At 49.3% G+C, this 13,099-nt stretch overlaps 1 protein-coding gene across 1 annotated transcript; it reads left to right on the top strand.

Annotated features, from left to right (window-relative positions):
- The first annotated feature begins 3,917 nt into the window (after nucleotides 1–3,917).
- IRF1 (interferon regulatory factor 1) lies at nucleotides 3,918–10,718 on the top strand. The gene is made up of 10 exons (XM_064724856.1): nucleotides 3,918–4,017; nucleotides 5,167–5,258; nucleotides 6,230–6,329; nucleotides 6,518–6,694; nucleotides 7,007–7,056; nucleotides 7,183–7,318; nucleotides 7,492–7,617; nucleotides 8,209–8,252; nucleotides 9,067–9,202; nucleotides 9,659–10,718. The coding sequence occupies exons 2-10, from the start codon at nucleotides 5,172–5,174 to the stop codon at nucleotides 9,754–9,756; spliced, it is 954 nt and encodes a 317-aa protein (XP_064580926.1). The 5' UTR covers nucleotides 3,918–4,017; nucleotides 5,167–5,171; the 3' UTR covers nucleotides 9,757–10,718.
- The last annotated feature ends 2,381 nt before the right edge of the window (nucleotides 10,719–13,099 follow it).

Raw genomic sequence — 13,099 nt, 5'->3', positions numbered from 1 at the left:
ACCCTCATGGCTTCTGACCCAGAAGCAGCTCGTTTTGGTTGGCTGCCCCTTGGCAGTTTTTAAGGCTGATACTCCATCCCTGTTCCTAAAAAAACTCACTCTGCATTAACCCCTTGCTACCTGGAAAGCCCTTGGGAGGAAGAAGCATTTCCTGCCCACAGATGACCTCGGTCACCAAACTGTGACAGCAGTTGGGTGCTCCTTAGTGAGGAACCATGGCAATGTTTGGGTTATAGGAACAGCTCTGCACCCATTTTTTAAGTCCCACTGCAAAAAGGAAGGTTTGTTTTTGTGTTGATGGGGAAAGGAGACAGAGGCAGGTGGGGTGTGAGGGGAAATTGGAGAGGGCTTGAATTTAAGCAGGTTTCTCTTAAAGCAGGTGGAAAAGAGGAACAAACAAACCTTCACAGTGTGGGGTCTGCAAGGGCTGCTGAGCCTGGTGGGCATGGGAAGGTCCTGATGCAGAGATGGAAGGAAACAGCCAGGGCCACAAGGAAAGAGATAAGAGGCTCCCTCTCACAGTGCTCCAACTCTTCCCCTCCACAAACCCCTGCCCCATCCTGTGGTTGTTCACTCCCCCCTCCAGTTACTGCCTGGGCATGCAGAATGGGCTCTGCTGCCTCCCTGGGCTCACCACCAGGTCACCAGAGGCAGCTTTCTGTGGCAGCCCCAAGCCCAGCCCTCCCTGTCCCCATCTCCCCCTGGTCAGAGCACACATTCCCCACTGGGGACCTTCTCCCCTGGCTGGCTTCACAGGGGAAGGGAAAATCTTCAAAGCAAAGACTGTCAGGAGCTCTTGGGACAAGCTCAAGCTCTTTCCCCCAAGACACCTTAGAGATTTAGAACCTGAGGCTCACCTGGAGGTGAATGTAGCTCTTCAGTCTGTGCCCACCTTGGCAAGCATGCCTGCCCTGAGGTGTGCTGGTTTTCTGCCCTTTACCTTCCAGCTCCTCAAAGTGTTCCTGGATGTTCAGAGCCTCAGGTTCACCCCATGGCACACAGGGTTCTACATTAACCACGATTTCTTCCATTAGCAGAGGATCAGAGCCACCCTGAGCTGCTTAAACAAGAAGAGCAATGATGCCAGAGAAAAAAGAGCCCTGTTTGAGCCTCTGTGTCTGATCCATAACCTCCCTCCTTGGAGGCCATGCCAGGAGCTCCATGGCTGATGTCATCCAGGTCACCTTTTTGGTATCACTTAAATTCCAGTTTTCCTCTTTATCTCAGGGCACTGGCTGAGAGGGAGAGGCGTGTGTTATGGGACAACAAACACAACTTGCTGGAGGATCAGTTTGGGATTGAATTTGGTTTTAAATAAAGATACTATTAGATATTATTTCTGCATTCAACAATCCTAGATTGGGATGCCACTGGATCAAGTAAATGTGATAAAACATGTCAGTGATCTGCTTCTCTGTGTCTCAGCTTACTGATAAAACAAGGGAAATAGTAATTCATGGAGGGAATATGAAAAAAAGGTGTCCAAGATAAGACACCTGTCAGATAAGGCTGGAGCAGGGCTATGATTCTGCAGAGAATAAAGATGTTGACATTATGGAAGTTCTTGGGTGATTAACTGGGTGGAGCAGAAGGGCTTTATGGCCAACCATGTAATGACTCCCTGAGATTATTCCTTCATTATACTTTTATACATGACAAATTTAAGTGTATATTCTTGTTACCTACGGCAAGCTGCTGAAAGGGTGGTTAGTGCAGTGAGATAAATGAGAGGAAGGAGTCAGTTTAATAAGGAGAAGGCTTTGTAAGTGCTGTGAGGGAGCCTGACACTCAATAACACTGCGGAGACACAAGTTATTTCCTTGTTTCAGCAGAAAGATAGCAAAAAAACAAACAGGCATAAGGCATCCCAGGCTGGGCAGGCCCTGCCCCATGGAAACGTGCCATGCAGATGTGGGACAGGACACAAATAGAAAGGTCAATTAGGTGTCATTAAGTAGGATCTGCATGGGTTTAAACCCGGGGAAAGAAGAGGAGATTGAGGGGTGGGGCTGTTAACTTTCCTTCATGTATTTCTATTCTTGGTCAATTTATTTGGTGTCTGATGTCAATTCCTGTCAAGATAGACTAAAAAGCCAGGAAGGGTCTCAAGAGTACTGAAATAATGGATCAAAAAAAAAAGTTACTGTTCAAAATTCAGTTATTTAAGGTGTTTGATACATTTGGTGCGTGCAGACCTTGGCCCATGAAACCAGGAAGCTCAGAATTCATTTTTTCTAAAGCTGGGTGAGCAAGGAAAGCAAACCATGAGAGGTTGTAATTCAAAAACATAATCTTTTTTTGTCAATATTTATGTTGTATAAGAGGTGGTGTGACGATTTTTGTAGATGATATTTACACTGAAACATCAAATATCTTCTGTCTTTTCAGGCTATGTTTATGTTGGCTTCTATTTGTCTAGTACTACCTAGTATCTCTCCTTCTCTGATTATTTTTTAATTTACCTAATATGTTGTATCTTTATCTACAGTGAAATCTCGGTGGTGGATGGTGCCTCTCTCAGCATAAAGGCCCGACTGGAGGATCCACCACAAGTTAAGTGTGTCAAGCAGACAAAAAACCATTAGTTAAGAGAAAGCATGGGACTCCTACAGGGTGTTTCTCTGCAGTTAAAACCAGGTTGGGGCTTTTGTTTTATCTTTATATTGAAAGAAGAAAACTTGCCAGAACAGACAGTGTGGTGGGTGTCACACTCCCATCTCAGCTGCCCATGCATCTTTGTACCTCTCCCCAGTATAAATTCCTGTTGCATATGACTACAAACCTTCCTTCAAATTATGGAAGTAATTAAATATGCTTGAATATTCTGCTGAATGGAATGCACCCTGAAGTCATTGGGTGAAAATCAAATCTCCCTGTCATGCAGTTACAGTGGACTGAAGAGAAATCCTGATGGTTTCAGTATCCTTCTGCCATGCTGCCATTTCCCTTCCCCAGGCTTCCTCCGGGAGGGATAAGAGGGGACAATACCACTGGTCATTATTTATCACAGAATCCCAGGGTGTTTTGGATTGGAAGGGACCTTAAAGGTGCCAACACCTTGCCATAAGGACACCTTCCACCACAGCAGGTTGCTTCAAGCCCCATCCAAACTATCCTTGAACACTTCCAGGGACAGAACATCCTCTCTGGGCAACCTGTTGCAGGGTGTCACCACCCTCACAGGCAAGAATTTCTTTTTAATATCTAATCAGAACCTATCCTTCTGTTAAGCATGAAGCCATTCCCCTTGTCCTGCCGCTGCTGTGCTGAGGCCAGGCGGGTACCTGGCACAGGCTGGTCCCTGGTTTAGGTGCACCGTGATGTGCACAGGAATTGCTCTGGCGACTCCACCGTCTCTTCCTGAAAAGGGGGCTGGGAAGGGAACAGGATATCCCTGCGGGACGGGTCTGGGTCCCTTGGGAGAACGGGGACTGGGTCCCTCCATGGGACAGGGACTGGAGATCTCTGTGGGACAGGGACTAGATCCCTTGAGTGCTCTGGGGACAGGGTCCCTCATGGGAAGGGGTCCTGTGGGACAGGAACTAGATCCCTGCATGGGATAGAAAGTGGCTCCTTCACTGGGACAGGGACTAGATCCCTGCATGGGATAGAAAGTGGATCCTCCGGTGGGACAGGGACTAGAACCCTCCACGGCATAGACAGTGGCTCCCTCGTTGGGACAGGGGCTCGGCGCTGGATCCCGGGCGGCGCAGGATCCGGCGGGGAAGCGCGGGCGGGCGGGGCGGGCCCGGCAGCGGGGGAGCCGCGCCCCCCGAGCCGCTGGTGCTACAACAGCGTGATTTCCCCGAAGTGATGCCGCGGCGGCCGCCAATGACGGGCGCGTCCACCCCTGGCGGCGGCGCGGATTGGCCGGGCGGCGGCCGGGCCCGGGCGCGGGGAATCCCGGAGCCGCCGCGTTATACCCGCGGGCGCGGCCCGCGGCTGCCAGAGCCGGGCGGCGGGCGGAGGGTGCGCGTCGGCCGGAGAGCCACAGCTCGGCACTGCAGGGCACAGCAGGTGGGTCCTGCTCCAACCTATCCCATCCTATTCTATCCACCCTTTCCCATCCTATCCTGTTCTATCTACCTTATCCCATCCCATCTTATCCTACCCTATCCCATCCCATCCTGTCTTATCCCGTCCGCCGCTAGCCCCCGCTGTGCGCAGCACGGAGGCTCCAGGGGAAGGCAGGCGCCCCGCAGGGTCCCGGGGAGCGGTGCCAGGGGCTCGGCGCCGCTGAGCTCCGCTGCTCGAGAGGCGGCAGCGCCGGCCCCAGTGAGCGGAGCAGTTGTGGAGGCGGAGCGGGGGCACTGCCCCGCAGCCGGCGGGGTGGGCACCGCGCATCCTCCAGCGGGCAGCACAAGCCCCGGGGGACAGGCTGGGCCGGGCCGGGCTGTCCGTGCGGAGCCGCGGGGCCGGGCTCGGCTCCTCTCGGCCGCTGAGCCCCGGCGGAGCGGAGCGGGCGGCCCGAGCCCCGCTGCTCGGGGCAGCTCTTGGCGCACCCTGGCCCGGGGCGGGCGCTCTCCGGCACTCCGCCGAGCGGGTTGCTGGTGAAAGTTAGTAACGCGATCTTGGGGCTATCTTGGGCCGTGTGTCTTGGGAAAACACCGCAAACAGGAAATTATTTGTGCGAAGGAAGCGCCGGGAGGGCCGGTGCTCGCGGCGCTGCTCGGGACGGGTCGCGGTGGGACTGGGGATCCCCACCTGCAGCAGCACCGCTGCCCCTGCCTTGCGCAACTTAATTAATAATAAACTTTTTAGGAGAGGATTTTGCAGTCGGTGGCTGTGGAGCGGGGGGACACCCGCACCCGGTGGCGCTGCTGGCGGGACCCAGAACGAGCTCGAAAATGGGCTCGGCATCGGGCTCCCCAGGCCTGAGCGGTCCCAGCCGAGCTCCCCACGCAGCACGGGCTGAGCACCCAGTGCTGCCATCGGCCCCTCCGCCGAATTCCAAACCTGAGCCCTGCTTTGGAGCCGAGCCAGGCGGAGCAGGAAGCGCTTCCCTCCAGGAGAGGCTGAGAGGCACTGAGCGAGTTTAGACTCTGAAAAGTGGCTCTGGGTAGCGCAGTGGTGATGCTGAGCACAGGCGGCATGGGAGGGGCGACGCTGCAGAGTGTTAAAACTGCGATGAGAGTTTGTCTGACCTGTTTGTCACTCCTTGCACAGCCAACATGCCGGTGTCAAGAATGCGCATGAGGCCGTGGTTGGAAATGCAGATTGATTCCAATCAAATACCTGGACTGATATGGATTAACAAGGTGAGGCTGCTTTGTACTATTAACATCATTAGTAGTACTACTTGTATAGCATTAATATTCCTTGTTCTTAAATGACACTAAACACGAGTCAAGATCATGAAGGAAAAGACATGAAGAAAACCTGCCAGCATTATGCTTAAAAAGCAACAGCTTTTGTTTGCAGAAAAGATAGCTCTGCTTGGTACACAGTGGAGTAGTTCCATTTTTCCCTCAGAAAATTCCCAGGAGGGGAATGATAAATTGCAATGAAAGCATTCTGGGTATGTTGGAGAATGAAGAAACCTTCAAAATCTCTTTTAACTCCTGCTGCTCATTGAGCCAAGTCACCTCCTGTTCCAGATAAGCAGCTGCTGTTACACTCCAGTTGCTTCCATTTTTAAGATCCAGCCTGGAAGAAATGTTGCATTTTTTTGTTCTGTAAGGCATATCCCTGTTACCAGGGTGTAGCACAGGTCGAGATCATTGAGCTTATTGAACCAAGTCTCTGAAGTTTCCATATCCACCCCAAGAGGATATTTAAGCTACATTTTTTGTAGGATTTCTGCAGGATATTATGGGCAACTGAAAAAAGGGGATTCTCTGACAAAGTTTATCTAGAAAAAATGTTATTATTTAGGAAATACTAATAGGTTTGATGCAATGTATTGAAATTATTTGGAGATAAAATTGATAATATTGCTCACTTCTACTGTATTGTAGTACCTTTGGGTTTTTTTCCCAATTTCAGAAATCATAAAAAGCCTTAAATGCCATGAACAAAATAGGTGGAACCATGGCTATTTAATTAAAATATAGATTAAATAGCCACTGTAGTTATATGCCAATAGTTATAACCCTCCTGCTCTAAAATACAGAGCAGGGGGTGTTAGAACATTTCTGAACTGCAACTGGGAACTTTGGTTAAATCCATCATTCCAAACTGGCATGTGACATTTCCTTTTTAATTCAAACCTCTATTGGTTAAATTTCAGGATAAGAGGATCTTCCAAATCCCATGGAAACACGCAGCTAAGCATGGCTGGGACATGGAGAAGGATGCCTGCCTTTTCAGGAGCTGGGCCATTCACACAGGTGGGTGCTGCCTTTGCATTCCCATCACTCACATGACTGGCTTGAGCAAGGCTTTCTTTTGCCTTGCCTTACACTGGTAGTTAGATTAACTATTAGTATATGTGTTAGAAAGGAGAATGTTGGCATCTTTTCATGGGAAAAACCAGCACTGGGAAGTCTAAAATACACAACCCATCTCTTATTTATAGGAAGGTATAAAGAAGGTGAGAAAGATCCTGATCCAAAAACCTGGAAGGCAAATTTCCGCTGTGCCATGAATTCCCTGCCTGACATTGAAGAAGTGAAGGATAAAAGCATCAACAAGGGCTCCAGTGCTGTCAGGGTTTACAGGATGCTGCCACCCTTGACAAAGCACCAGAAGAAAGGTAAACCCTTGGCAACCCACTGCTTAAACAGCTCTTAAAGGTCCTGCTCTGTGTGAGCAGGGGGTGACTGACCTGTTGGTAGCACTGGTGCTACTGGGCTTGCTCACTGGGCATTTCTGGGAACAGCTTGTAGAAACAGTTCATTTTATCCCAAATTCCTTAAACATGCCCAAAGGCAGCATCAGGGAGTCAGGGGTCTGGCTGGTGATGGTGGCAGTAGTTGAGCTTGCTGAGCAGGTTTCAAGGCTGTAAAGCTCACACTTGCCTAAAATGTGCAGCCTTTTCTCACATTTGTCTTATTTTATTTCACAGAAAGGAAGTCAAAGTCTTCAAGAGAGGCAAGAAACAAGAGCAAGAGAAAGGTATGTATGTGTCTGTAGAGGCAGCTTTAGAAGCTAGAGGTTTTGGTGGTTTTCTTTCTTAACTTTTTTCATATGGGAACTTGCACGTTCTTAGACAAGTCTTTCATGCCTTACCCTTGTTTTCAGTGCTATGAAGAGACAAGGCTGAAAGAGTCAGCAGAAAGCTTAACCAACACTCCTCTGCCAGATGACCACAGTGGCTACACCATTCACGACTATGCAGGGCAGGAAGTGGAGGTGGAGAGCACAGCCATCACCTTAGGTGAGACAAAGGGTTCAGGGCTGAGCAGGGTGGAAAATGCCATTTGTGCTAAACCCACGGTCCAAGATGAGTCCTGGGGCTGGGGCAGCTGCAGTGCCAGCCTGGCAGGGAGGAAGGAGGGCTGTCTGTCTGTCTGTCTGTCCTGTGAGTGCCAACCCTGGTGCCTCCCACAGACCTGTCCTCCTGCGAGGTGAGCGGCTCCCTGAGCGACTGGAGGCCTCCAATGGAGGTGACCATGGCTGACAGCACCAACGACCTCTACCAGCTCCAGGTGTCTCCCCTGGCTTCCTCCTCAGAGGGTGAGCATTTCCTTTTTCCCAGCCCAGTCTTTCACTGCTCTGCTGGAGGCAAGGCAGCAGGATGAAGGAGGGCCTGGGCCAGCAGGAGAAACAAGAGCTACCTTGTAGAAAAAACAACCCCCACCTGATAGATTTTGGGAATTTGGAGTTACCAAACCAACCAGCTCTTCCAGAAGGGAAGAGCTGGCACATGCCACCTACCCATGGGTCTGAAATGCCTCCTGCTCCAGCAGAGATGGTGGAGGTAGCCATGCTTGCCACTGAAATAAATAATTAACGTGGATAGATCAGAGTGATTCTTCACTGGGGGTGCAAATCATCTTCCTCCCATCACCTTCCACAACAAGTGGGCTCTGCTCTGTTGAGCCCTGGGGAGGCATCAGAGCTGGCTGGAGCCCTGCACCTCCACATGCAGTTGTTAAAGAGCATCATAGATGAAGGGCTGTGAGGAGTCTGGGGTGAATAAAAAGTGGTCATGTTGTGTGACAAGGGAATATGAAGCAGGTTTTGTGGTGAAGAAGCAGAAGTATGAGGGCTAAAACTTGACATCTATGTTTTCTTCCCTTTTTTTTTTATGTGCTTACAAAACAGTCACAGACGAAGATGAAGAGGAAATAAATCAGGATATTTTTAAGGTAAAAGCAGCTTTTCTGGTCAGAATAAAGTTGTCCAAAGTTGATGTTTGTACCAAGAAAGGGAAGCAGGTATCTGATCCAGTCTCATGTGAGCTGAACATAGTCTTTCTTAATGAGGAAGCCTGAAAAATTAAAAATAGAAAGAAAGCTGCTTTGCAAACATGAACTGGAGAGGACACACCAATGGAAATATTTACCCTTCATGAGAAAGTCAGAGGAAGTTACTGAGTACTGCTAGGACTAGAGGTTCATAGAATCACAGAACCATTAATGTCCAATCATCAGCTCAGCACCACCACCATGTTCATTAAACCATGTCCTCAGGTGCCATATCATCACTTTTTGAACAATTCCAGGGATGATGAGTCCACCACTTCCCTGGACAGCCTGTTCCAATGCTTGACAATCCTTTCCATGAAAATTTCTTCCCTAACACCCAATATAAACTTCCCTTGGAACAACTTGAGGCCATTTCCTTGCCCTCAGGTTGTTGTATTAGGGTCTGCAATGATCCTCTGGACTTTTCAGTTTTGCCCTTCCCTCCACCTCTGACATCTTCAGCTCCTAATCTGCATTTCCAGACATGTCACGCTCATCCCACTGATAAGATAGGAAGAGATGAAAAGGTGCTCCAGCCCTTGCTGTTTTGCATGAACTTTTTTTTTTTTTAAACTGACAAAACAAATTTTATATAACTTAGCATGAGAAAATAGAACTTGATCTTATTGCTTCCCTGTCTTCTGATTAATGGCAAGTAACCATTGCACCCACAGCAGGAAGGAGCAGTTTTTACCATCTCCTTGTTCTCTTGCAGCTGCTTGGACCAGCCCAGGACTGGCACAGCACCAGCATTGGGGGGAAAGGCTTTCTGACCAACGAGTCAGGCACCCAGAGCCTGTGCAGCACCTACGGCTACAGGGAGCAGGAAGGGGACATTGACACCACATCAGGTACAGCTCCTGGGCTGCCCTGACAGCCAGGGCCACAGGGGGATGCTGGTAAGGCACTGACTGGGAGGCAGCAAAGGAAATGGTGGAATTCAGCATCCTTGTGCTCTGAGATTCCCAAGCAGCCTGTTGGAAGGCTGCAAGGAATTTGTTGATAAAAAGGAAGAGTCAAAAACACCTCCAGTAAGCAAAGCCTGCAGATTTCAGGGTTATACATGTGTAGGTTAGGTCAGCTTTCAGGAACTCCTTGGAATATAACTGTAGAATTCCCTCTAGCAATAGCTAAAATGAAACAGTTTAATAGAAAGTGTTTGATGTGTTTTAGGAAAAGAATAGTCTAAAGTATTTAGTCTCATCTGAGAAATCTTTCAATTTTTGATATTTATTTTTAATATATCTATACACTATTTTGCTCTTGCTGCATTAATTCAGTGCCCATACTTGGTTCCTTTTCTCTAGGAGAGATGGATTTCAGGTTCTATGACCAGAAAAACCTAGACCTCTCCTGGCTGGACACAGTGAGGCCAACCATGCAAGTCATTCCCTGTGGATTGTAAACTCTTGGCTTCCTCCAACCACAAACTGCTCTTGGATCAAAGCTTCAACAAGTGTGGAGAGAATGGAAGAAATTTTTTTGTTACTGACTGAAGGAGGAAAGTGGCTTTTGTATTCCGTTTAACTGTAGGCCTGGAAGGGGTAGCATGAGAACCACCACGATCAATGTTCACGAGGAGCCCATCTCGCTGGCAGGACTCTGGTGCTCAAGGTGCTCAGCTGCAGCTCCCACCTCGCTGCTGCTGGAATGTCACTGTGCCATGGAGCCTGGCCTGGTGGGGTGCCACAGGCCTGGGGAGCAGGTTACCATCCTCCCCCTGTGTGCTGGGATGAGCACTTTACCCACAGAGTGCTTACAGGAGACACTGCAGACAAGTCTCTGACTGTTAGTTCTGATTGCTGCTTACCTGTGCAACACTGGTGACGTTGAGCTTAACTGTCATTACACTTCTGGAGAAAAATTAGGCTAATGGACCATCTCTTCTTTGATTTACTCCATCACATAGTTCATCTTTCAGACCCTTCAACTCTGTAAATAGACCACTAAAATGTGAAGATTCAGTTTAGGCTTTGCTTCCACCTTAGTCCATTCCCCAGGTGCACTCCTAGGATGCTCTCTCCATAGACATGCCTGGTCCCTTTCCCCAGAGGAGTTCAAGAGCTGCTGCATGGAACAATTTTGCACTGATAGAGCTCTTTATTTTTACCATGCCTTTTGTAGATTCCTTCTGGCACTCTGTGGGGATTCCTCCAGTACTGCACACAAGCTGTAACATCCCACAGATCCTCTGGATCAGCATATGCAGGCAAGTGCTGGATGGAAGAGGTTCTAATGTGTGTGTGTGTGTGTGTAATAGATAGGAATCAAATCACTAAGCTGGAAAAGATTATTTTTCATGTACATTTTATTTTTGTATATAAAGTGTTGTATAAAATGTTGTTTAATAAAATGTTTTATATATGACATGTTTACTTTTTCTCATGGAAGAGCTCTGAGGATGCATTCCAGCTTCCTTGAAAACACCCAAACAGATGCACTGTTGAGACAGTTGGAGGGGTTTTTTCATGACTCATGAAAGCACAAAGAATTTAGTTTGCTCTACCCCCCAGCCTCTTCCAAGTGCAGCTGGTGGGTGGAATCCCACATGGCAGGGAAGGAGAGCCCTGGTGCTGGTGGCTGGTTTGTGCTTGCCATGATCTGCAGCTCAGACCTGGCTCAGAGCAAGGCTGTGCTGAAAAGTCCTGTACAGCAAGTCCTGCTGTGTGTGTTCTATCAGCAGAACCCTGGCTTTGGTACCAGAGCAGCAGTGAAGGCCTAGTTAAAGACCTCAGGTCTGCCTAAAAAGAGAGCACAGGCACAATTCAGAAGGCAAGGGGAAAGCAAGCTGGTTTTCCCCTGAATATTTGATTCATTTGCTGTATTTCATGCTGTAAGGGTCTAACATCATTGCATCACGTGTACTTGGATACAAGTGAGGCTGAGACAGTGTGTGAGAGCCACAGGCACTGACTGCCTGGAAAACCCCTCTGCTGTGCTGGCTCTGGGGAAATAACTTCATTTTCTGGGCCAGAGCCAAGGAGAATATTGGGCTGCAGGAGAGGAAGACCCAGCCCAAGGGGCTGGAACAAAGAGGACATTTCCTACTGCCTTTGGCACAGGCTTTGCTGCACTGACCTGCGGGGCAGGGACAGCTGAGAGCTCACTGAGGGAAGAGGGAAGACTGAGTGCCAGGTCATGGGTCTCAAATCCAGCCCCGTGAAGTGCAGGGGCAGCCTGGGGAGGTCCCTTTGTCATGTGAATCATTAACCAGCCCTCCCTGGCAGCCCAGGAGGCACCTTGGGCACAGAGCAGCTCCTGGTGAGCTCAGGCAGGCCCTGCAGGAGACTGGGAGTGTGGCTGGGACCATGCTGTCCTGCAGAGCTGCCACACTCCCTGAAGGTCCCTGTGTGGAATCCCTGAGCCCTGGGCTGCCTTAAATCACACACACCTAAAATCCTGCAGGTCTAGAGCAGAACATTTTGTGCATGAGCAAAGCAATCACCCACCAGAGTCTCAGCCTCCCAGTGTTTAAAGTGAGCTTATAAAAGAGACAGAGAGCAACTTTTAACTTGGGCAGGCAGTGACAGGACAAGGGACATGGCTACAGACTGACACAGGGTAGGGTTGGACTGACTAGACCCTGGGAAGGAATTCCTGGCCCTGGAGGGTGCTGAGGCCCTGGCACAGGCTGTCCAGAGCAGCTGTGGCTGCCCCATCCCTGGGAGTGCTCAAGGCCAGGCTGAGAGGGGCTTGGAGCAACCTGGGATAATGAAAGGTGTCCAAGCCCATGGCAGGTTGGAGAAAAATGATCTTTAGGGTCCCTTCCAGCCCAAAGCATTTGATGATTCCATGATTCTATGACCAGATTTGTGTCCTGGCCAGCTGCAGCAGCAGCTCCCAGCAGGGAAAGAATGTGGGGCTGCAGGCCCAGAGCCACCTCCAGCCCTGGGACAGGAGCCCAGCTCAGCACCAGCAGCACGAGGAGGAAATCAGGTTTGAGAGCCCTTGCAAGTTTACCACACGTGGGGGAGGGGGCAGGAGAGAGATGGGAAACTTTCTATGATGCAAGCATTGCTAAAAATAAGGTAGAGATTGATTCACCCATTCATGCATTAAAAGGGGCATGCTTTTCACAAATATGCTTCTCCATGCAAAAAAACCCCACCCCAGCATTGAAATGTTCACAGATAAAAGGTTAGAGAAAGTTTTGGGAATAGAATAAAGCAGCAGCAAATGCTTCACAGCCAGGGACCAGAGACATGCCCCTAGACTATTTTACCAGGATGTTGGAAGTGCTTTCCCTTGTTGCCTGCCAAGGTAGCTGCATGTCTGACTGCATGTTGGGTATTTTACCAGTGAAAGTGGTGAAGTCCCAGGACAGAATTTGGTAGTTATTCAGCTATTGAAGCATCTGGATGGATAAATTCCACCCCAGGTATATATTGTCAGTGTGGTTGTTTTGAACTCTTTGGGAGGGGAAGAAAACAGAGTGGTGCTCTCCAGCTCAGGAGGGGGGGAATTGGGGCTGCTGTGCTGAGCTGGTGCCTGACTGCTCCTCCATCACCTCCAGGGCAGGTGGGACTTGCAGAACCAACTAAAGAGACTTTCAGGCTACCTGTACACACAGGAGCATCATCAGCTCTTTAGCACTAAATCCCTGCACAGGCTGTGTGACAGAAACAGTTTTAAACCCTGACTCTGGATTTCTCTGACCTTGCCTATCCTAATCAAGATCTTCACAAACCCAGCAAACTCTTCATAAACCCAACTCTTATTTTGTTGGAATAAGAGCTGTTTTCACCTGC

This window comes from Zonotrichia leucophrys, chromosome 13, assembly GCF_028769735.1.
Source record: "Zonotrichia leucophrys gambelii isolate GWCS_2022_RI chromosome 13, RI_Zleu_2.0, whole genome shotgun sequence".
Classification (NCBI taxonomy): domain Eukaryota; kingdom Metazoa; phylum Chordata; class Aves; order Passeriformes; family Passerellidae; genus Zonotrichia; species Zonotrichia leucophrys.
Note: the sequence above shows the minus strand (reverse complement) of the source record. Positions and strands in the feature narration are given on the sequence as shown.

What these genes read in the sequence shown, in the direction of transcription:
- IRF1 (XM_064724856.1), top strand. Translation starts at nt 5,172, where the DNA reads ATGCCGGTGTCAAGAATGCGCATGAGGCCGTGGTTGGAAATGCAGATT. An exon ending in GAGCTGGGCCATTCACACAG is followed by an intron (nt 6,330 to 6,517) that starts GTGGGTGCTGCC and finishes TCTTATTTATAG; the next exon opens with GAAGGTATAAAGAAGGTGAG. An exon ending in GACAAAGCACCAGAAGAAAG is followed by an intron (nt 6,695 to 7,006) that starts GTAAACCCTTGG and finishes TTTATTTCACAG; the next exon opens with AAAGGAAGTCAAAGTCTTCA.